The following is a 9223-nucleotide window of genomic DNA, read 5'->3' on the forward strand; positions in this document are numbered from 1 at the left end:
TGACGTGAATTGTTCCTATCGACCATGCTCATGTGTACAAGACTTTTGCCTGTGTCTATTCTAATGCATACACATATTTTGAATGACAAATAATCCCAAAATGGTTTAAAAAATACACACACTCTCTATTGGACCAAACATTTAAATTGGCTTCTAATGAGAAGAAAAAGAAATACTATATACTCCTTTCTAAATATATGGATGTGGCCAGACTGAATGTGTACAGGTGTTTTGCCTGCATGGCTGTCTGTGCACCGCATGTGTACAATGGCCACAGAGGCCAAAAGAGGGTGCCAGATCCCCAAACTGGAGTTCCAGATGGTTGTGAGCTGCCATGTAGGTGCTAGAAGTTAAAGTCAGGTCCCTGAGAAAATAGCCAGTTCCCTTAACTCCTAAGACATCTCTCCTCAGACATCTCCCCTCAGATATCCTAAGATATATTTTATTCCACACATTTTGTTGTTACTGTAACACAGTGTTACATATAATAGATTTAATTGGCATGTATTAGTTGCCTATAATTATGAGGTACAGTCTGATATTTCTTATCAAGTATAAAATTTTGAAGACTATTAACAGGACAGGTAGCATTTCTGTTACCTTGCTTTATTATTTGGAGTTGGGTCATTCAAAATACTATTTATTTTGTAGTATATACAAAGTTGTCAGCAATGAATATTTTCTAGGCTATTAAAATAATATTTTATGGTACTCATGAGCTGGGGCCAACCAACAGCTCTCTAATTGGACTTAAGGCCCACTCAACAGCACAGAAGTCATGGCTGGTACTGGAAACTGAGCCAACTCCCTGGGAATAGTGAGATCATGGAAATTAGAAAAGAAGCAACTTCTGACACTTTGCTAGACCACCATAATTCCTTACTACATTAGAAATTTTATGCTTATAACCACAGAAAAGTTTAGTCAACAACTCTCATCAAAGATGTCTCTCTTTAAATAAATGGAGACTATCATCAAAATGAGGGCTAGTTTGGACCTCCGAAATAAACTTTTGAGTATTTCTTTAAACTGATACATTTTCGCTCCAGAAACAACAAATGTTACCAATGCATCTATTATTTTCTTGACGTTCTAGAGACTCAATAGGCTTTTGTAATCATTGATGAGCAATGGGTTTAGATAGAAACATAGGAACAGACAGCTGCTTAACTAGAGTATGGCAGTGAGCTGAATTCTCAGGAACAGACAGACTAGCAAATACACACACAATAACAAACTAAATGGAATGTTAAGTGACAGGTTGGAAAGATAGGGGATACCAAGAAAGACACCATTCACTCCATCAGATGCACAGAAAACAAAGTATCAACATATGAATCTGTGAAATGAGATTTATTGAAGCATCATCTTAATAACAATGCTTAGTAACAAACCGGATATCCACAATTCATAAATATATAAAGACTGTTCTACCATACTATAAAAATGATATATACATTAAAACAAATAACCAAAGTATTGAGAGAGGAGCCCTTTTGTCATGATGTACTAAACTAGGGTAGAGTATCTTTGGGTGGTTCCAAATCCCAAAAGGCTTGGCAGCAAATCAGCAAACCACTTTTCTTTGCCATAATTTTACCACAGCCCTTTTCATCTCCTTGTTTCTCAGGCTGTAGATAAGTGGATTCAGCAGAGGGGTGAGCAGAGAGTAAGCCAATGACATCAGTTTCTTTGTGTCTGGTGAGTACCTGGATTTGGGCTGGAGATAAGTCATGCATGCTGTGCCATAGAAGAGGGTGACTGAGGTGAGATGAGAGGCACATGTGGAAAAAGCCTTCTGCCTCCCTGTAGTGGATGGCATCCTCAGGATGGTGAAGAGAATTCGAGTATAAGACAAGAGTATCAACAGGAAGGGAACCATGACAATCAAAATGGTGCCTGTAAAGGCATAGACTTCAAACAGGAAGGTGTCTGCACAGGCAAGCTCTAGCACTGCTGGGGTTTCACATGATATATGATTAATATTACTAGGACCACAAAAGGGAAAGCTAAACACCCATGTAGCCTGCATAGTAGCAATCATGATGCCCAAGACCCATGAGGACATTGCCAATTTCACAAATATCCTTTTGCTCATAATCACTGGGTAGGTCAGAGGGTGGCAGATTGCAGCAAATCGATCATAGGCCATTGCCCCTAAGAGAAAACACTCAGTTCCACCAAAAAGAAGGATGAAGTACATCTGTGCAAAACAGCCCCCAAAGGAAATGGTTGCTTTCTCAGTGGTCAGGACCACCAGCATTTCAGGCATAATGGCTGTGCTGAAGCTTGCTTCTACCACAGACAAGTTCTGCAGGAACAGGTACATGGGGATGTGAAGGCTGTGGTCCAGGAGGATAACAGTGACAATGGTGGCATTTCCTGCCAGAGTCACCAGATAAATAACCAGAAAAGCTCCAAACATATGTACTTGAAGTTCAGGGAGGTGAGAAAAGCCCAAGAGGATGAACTCAACCACAGAGCTGTCATTCTGCCCCGTCATTGCAGGAGTAGAGTCCTATATTTTCTCGGGGACATAGTGTACAGTAAATGGACTTCCAGTCAAACAGCTCCAGCCTGCATTGACCCCAGCACAAAGCATGAAAGTAGGAGACCAAGGTCACAATTAGCGACTTGAAGGATGTCTAACCACTTGCATTAATTAGCCCTTGAAATAGAAATGGAGGAAGAGACTTCTTGCTAAGAAATCTGACCTGACACATAAAATATGATCCATTTTCTATCACATGTTATATGTTGTGTGGTTTGAAATTTACACACAGCTTTAAAGTTAATAGAAGTGTGTTCTAAAGGTCTTCTAACTCTATACGATCTTATAGCGTCACTTGCTTTATTTAATATTAGATAAACATAAAAGTTATAATCATAAAAAGTAAAGTACATAAGCAAATATTTATGAGACTAACTCAATTTTTTCATAAAATGTAATAATTCAGTTTCAGTTATGAGTAAAAAAGTGACATTTTAGATACACTTTTACTATTTAATGGCTTCTTTTTCACTGATATATATGATATGTATATATCATATATATTTACAATATAACCTTCCAAATGGTTTAATGTTAATTATATCTATGTTAGGTAAATTTTTTATGATTCGTTGCATTGGACTAGTAATGGGATATAGCTGTTAAAAGTAGCAACACTGTTTATGAACATACAGAGGAGGTTGTATTTTAAATGTGCTTGTGGTGGGTGCTAAGTAAGTTTGTGTGAATTGCTGCAATCTTACTAAATTCTTCCCAGACTAGAACTAGTCACATGTACTAGAATTTACCCTAACATGACATTTTAATGGGTAAATATCAATGAGCATCCATATGACCATAATGGCTTAAGAAAAAGCCCACCTGAGGACCATCACAAGGCTGTGATTTGAGAGTTTCCACTCTTCCCCCTCTGTTCTCTCTTTGCTTTCTCCACTCCATTCCTATTCCAAATGTTTATGAAATCATTAATTACTCAACAAATTGTCATCAGCAACCCACTATTTTCTAGGCTCTGTTCAGTCTTAAACACATTCAACACCAAGACTTTTAAAAACTTTAGCATGCTACATGAGACAGGTATGATTCCTTAATATTAATAGATGCTAGCCCAACATACTTCAGAACTCTAAATATGACTTTCACCCTTTCTTTTATTGTTACAAAGTGTATTTCCATACACAAAAATGTAACTCATTATAAAAACATAGTTATAAAAAAGAAAGTTTTCGTTTGCTTCTTGGAGATATGCACAATGCCTACCTATAGTCCTTGGTTCATATGACATATTGACACAGTGTTCCTAATACAATAGAAGTGCTATGGCTCACAACAACCTACGGTTGGTTCCAAAACAGATAGTAGAATTTTGGGATATCTCCAGCACAAAAAAAGATGAACACCTCAAGTAATGGAAATGCTAATTGTTTTGATCTGACCATTGTACACTCTAAAAATAAATTGAAATATACTACTATAGTTCACAAATATATGCAATTATTGTATGTGAATATACATAGAGAATATGATTAGAAATCATGTTTGAAACTTAAACAAAAATAAAAGGCATGCTACCATAAATGATAAAGAACAGTTGAGCAACTGTTCTCTCAATAACTTACAGATACTGATATCTTAGACAACTCAGACAAACAGTGCCACAGTGAGCACTTCATTCATCAGCCTTCAGCCTCCAGCTGAAAACAGTAAGCACTGGCCTCAGTGCTCAAGTATTCTAATCAGACATTCTACGCTATGATTAGTGCAGCAAAGTATTGATCCCTAAAATTATGGTTGTTCTTCTCTCTGAATAAAAACAAATTAAGTTATCAAACACAAACCTACAGAGGCAAAGGATTTGCCTGTGCCTTGTGGTTTCTGAGCACTGAAATGTTTGTTCCTTACAGAAGGTCTCCAGCAGAAGATTTTTTGCAGAAGGTCAGTGAGGAGAAATATAAAGAAAAAAACTAGGAACAAGCACATAACTCAAGCAGAGTCCACACTTTCTTACCTAGTCATTCTGTCTCAGTAATGTCAATGCCCCAAAGCCACCTATTCATAACTATGACTTGGGGCACTGATTTTGAAAAATTACAGACACTCATTGCTGCGGTGGTCTCTCTCTGAACAGAAATTGAAATCACTGTGTGTGCATAATTTTCTATTTTGTGAGAACTAAACAGCCTTGAACTTGGACTCTTGGTGACAGAGCTCAAGAGAAGAAACTAGGAGTATCACTCTCCCACGTCTCCACTGGGGTTTAACCTCTCTTACACAAGAGACTTCCCTGTACCATCTCCCCATAGAAATTAAAACAGAGCAAGAGTGAACGTTGTAAACAGGGAAGCAGGGAGATATGGGATGAGAATGCAATGTCAAAGATTTCATTAACACCATTCAGTCTATGCAATGATGGGAAACAAATTTAAAGCAAATAAGTCCACCAAGCCTATGCAGTTGAGAGCCTGGATGTCACTGACCCAAGAATTTCTACATTTTCCAAGATAAAAAGGGAGATGCCATAATGGGGGGGGAATATCCTCATAGATCATCACTTCTACAGTCAGAAGTCTAAACCGGACTGCTTGACTTTGAGAACCTCATTGAGCAATGCTTCTTTAATTTCTCTATAAAAGTAAACACCATGTCCTATGCCACCTACATCCAACAGTAAATGTAGCACATAACCTCAAGGAAGAGATTTTTCATTCTCAGAACTCAATCCAAGCACCTCCTCCTAAATCACTCACTTTAATTGAATGTCATACCCAGGCTTGCATTGGAAGCGTGTCTCAGAGATGGGATGTACTACTGTACATGACTTTTCATTTCCTTCCCCAATGTATCTCACTAAGGCTGGTCTCATTCTTGTATAATATGTCAGCATGTCATTGATAAATATAAGCAATTTGTGAGACGTCATCAAAATTTAGAATGATTTGTGCCCTTTCTATGTATATATTAGGTTTCATTGAAAAGGTGCATATGGTGGGTAAAAGAAAAACAGTAACTATATCAAGGCCAACATAGCATTCATTTACCAGTAGTTTTGAAAAATGTATGTAATATTCTAAGTGACTTGTTGCTGTTAGAACATGATGTGCACCTATAGACCATACCCACAGCTTATCTGAGATCTAGTCTCCCTGCAACACTGAGACACAGAGTTAAGGAGCACATGGTACTATGAGTTGGCATCTCTTGGTGTATTATGATACCTGACTTCTTAAAGCTTCTTGTCATATAAGCTAGATTGAACTAAATCATATGATGTGAAACTTCACACCATCCCTAAAACATATAAGGCAGATTTTTTTTGTTCTAAAATTTGGTTCTAGTCTGGGGTGTAGGGGTAGGGTGCATTGCTTGAGCAAGTGTTTTAATGGTTTCTCTCTAAAGAGACTCATCTGCGTCTTTCCTATTTTTATCTATCTCTCTGTCTATCTATCATCTATCTATAATCTAGATATCTACAATCTATCATCTGCCTATCATCTATCATCTAGCAATAATCTTTCTATAATTTATCTATCTACAATCTTCCTATCTAAAACCTATCATCTACCTGTGATCTGTCTATCATATAGCTATCTATATCTCTTATTTTATTCTTAATGAGGTTCCTCTTAAAGCTTTAATTGTTGAGCTCCTCTTGCCACATACGACCCCTACATTGACCTGCGTCTGCCTAATGCTCATCTCTCCCAGCCCCTCCCACACTCATGGCTTTGAGATAGTCATTCCAACAAAGCTCTTCCTGCAGGGAAAGGTATGTTAGCTTCCTTTCTAGAGCAGCTGCTCTGGTGTCACTTTATACTTAACAGTTGCCAGAGTTATTAGAATCAGAACCTTGACAAACCTAACAAACCAGGCTCACCCATGCACCCTCAATGGACCCATTAAGTACTAAAAAGCAGAGAAAGGAGATTTATTCAACAGAGCTACATGGGGAAGAGGAGCAAAGAAGTCAAATGAATCTTCAAGTGCATCCTTTGGGATCTTCACCTGAAGTTTAGCATTAAATAGAGAACAATAGCTATGTATAACTAATCTGTCCTGGCCAAGACATTGGCCTATCTGTCATTATTATCTAGGCTGTAGTCTATCCTGTGAGACAAAATGAACAATTTTCAAGAACTAGATACAATTTTTTTTTCTGCAAGACAAGCTACATTCTCTGGGTACCACTAGCCTTTCATTCCCTCAGCATGAGATTCGGGGGGCAATTCCAGATTCTCGGAATGCAATGTTTGGATTAGTCTAGAACGAGAAAGAGGACCAATATGTGTCTTTTTAAAATAATTTTAACTCTTGCCAGTTAACATTACAAGTTCACATTAAACAAAATACTGTTTTTCAAGTTGTACCTTCCCTTGACTGGCTCTGTTTTACAAAGAGCATGGACCCCATTTTAGGTGCAAGCAAGGCCCTCTTAGCCCATCCATTTGCATGATGGGCTCCACAGTGGTATTGGAAGGGGAAGCAAAATAGCTCATAGAGAATAAAGTAGATGACAAAGAGTTTAATAAAGCCATGATCTTCATCCACACCTCTGCACCCATGTTGTGTTAACTCGTCTTAGTAATGATAAATAAACAAATCTCTACTCACTGTAGATACATAAGTGACAAGCCAAAATTCTACCAAAGTCCAACTTAGTAAATCAATGAATTTCCTGAGGTTCTGGTAAGGGATTACTTACAGGTGATGCAGAATATGGTACTTTAATGACACAAAAACAAATGCAGCAAGTGGCAACAGTGAAAACTGCAACTCTAGAGCTTCCTTGAATATGATTGACAGGTGACTCACTGGTCAGAGAGTCTCCTTCCTAGATAAGTGTTCCTGTTTATATAACCCTGGGGAGGGGCCTTATGAGTCTTGTAATTTCTTTGAGTGGTTGACTTTCTAAGCCGTGTAAGTTTCCTTTATAAAGGAACCTCTCTCCAAGATGGAATGTTTCAAGTCACAGGAAACTGCAAAGCAATCCAACCGATCTCCTGGAGTACAACCATTGACACATATGGTGAGATATCTTCTTGCTGTTTTCAGCACTGCAAATTTTAATTTAATGTCCCTAATGGCTGGAGAACAACTGCCATTCCCTTAGAATGAAGGTCATAAGCAAAGCATTCCCTTATACAGTGCTGTCCTTGGAGTAGTTCAGAGATTCATCTTCCCAGAAGCAAACATAAAGGAGGAAAGATTGAAAATGCTCCCACACAAAATGCTGAAGGACCCAGGAAGTACTGTTATGAGATCCTCAGACAAGCAGAAATGTAACTAGGCACTCGGAGAAACCAAAGAATTCTTTATTAATGCAATGCATTGCCCTAGCTAAATTTTAAGGTGTAAATATCCTTGACTATAAATATTTCATAGCTTCTATAGGATAAGCAGCACTGTCATAATCTTGTCAATGTAACTATCCTGGAATGACAGTTTTGTCCCTGCCCAAGAATTAATTTTCTCTGCAGCTAAACAGATCTTACAGAAACCATGATTGTAACTTCCAGTTACTATGTTTTCAACTTTAGTCTGTAGAGCTCTGTTTAAGAAGTTATTGATGGCAGTCATTTCTCCAGGGGGAGGAGGAGACATTTGATTCTTTAGGAATAAGGAAAGGGCTCCAGAAGCAGTCTAACAAAAGCAGACTTGAGCAGTTAAAGTGCTTTAAAAATGTCATTACAATATTTAAACCAATTACTTAGCTATGTTAGCAACAGAACTCTGACTTATATTATTTCGATATGATTCTATATTCAGTAAATCTAACTTACATATACCTTCACTGGTTTGTGTATTATATTAGAAACAGAGTTCCTAATTTATTTCCAATCCCCATATAACAACATTTCCAAAGAAAAGGTGTTAATAAAAATCATTATATTTTTATTTTGTCCATTGTTAAAATATTTTTCTGTTTTAATTGGTTATTTTATTTATTTATACTTCAAATGTTATCACCTTTCCCAGTTTCCCCTCCACCACAACATCCTATCTCATTCCCCCTCATCCCTGCTTCTATGAGGGTGCTCCCCCACCCACACTCCCATTCCTGCCTCACCACCTTAGTAGTCCCCATTGCTGGGGCATCAAGCCTACACAGGACCAAGGGCTTCCCCTCCAATTGATACCAGATAAGCAACCCTCTGCTACATATGTGGCTGGGGCTATGGTTTCATCCGTGTGTACTCTTTGGTTGGTGGTTTAGTTCCTGAGAGCTCTGGGGTGTCTGGTTGGTTGATATTGATGTCATTCTTGGCTGCTTCCACCTCAGAAGGGTCTGGTTGTTGATGAAACTTGAATAGTTTGGGTGAGTCAAAACCAACGAACAGACAAATGACATACAGAGACATTCAAGCAATATTAAAATTGGTAAAAGTTAATATTTAATATGCATGGGACTTTCAGAATGGGGAATAAAATAATAAATTATTACTATTATAAATCCTGATATCTCATGAAAATACTACTTCTGAAAGTCCCTTTAAAGTTGATTTTCATGGATATTGTTGCATCATAACTTTGTTCTTGTCTATATTTATAGCCTCCAAAGTCTGTTGATAGCCATAATTTCAGCAACTTTTCTCAAGGATTTAGGAATGTTCAATTGAGACCCAGGTTACAAAAACAAGCACGACTATGTCCCAGAGTTTTCTGTGCACTGGGAATATGAAGAAATAAAATTCATTATCATCCAAATATGGCTGG

The 9223-nt window shown here is 37.8% G+C and overlaps 1 protein-coding gene across 1 annotated transcript; it reads right to left on the reverse strand.

Moving 5' to 3' along the window:
• Positions 1-1567: 1567 nt before the first annotated feature.
• On the reverse strand, positions 1568-2503 carry Or10a48 (olfactory receptor family 10 subfamily A member 48B). The gene has a single exon (NM_001000223.1). It carries the CDS (start codon positions 2501-2503, stop codon positions 1568-1570), a length of 936 nt encoding a protein of 311 aa, NP_001000223.1.
• Between the last annotated feature and the right edge of the window lie 6720 nt (positions 2504-9223).

The sequence above is a fragment of the Rattus norvegicus genome, chromosome 1, assembly GCF_036323735.1.
Source record: "Rattus norvegicus strain BN/NHsdMcwi chromosome 1, GRCr8, whole genome shotgun sequence".
NCBI lineage: Eukaryota > Metazoa > Chordata > Mammalia > Rodentia > Muridae > Rattus > Rattus norvegicus.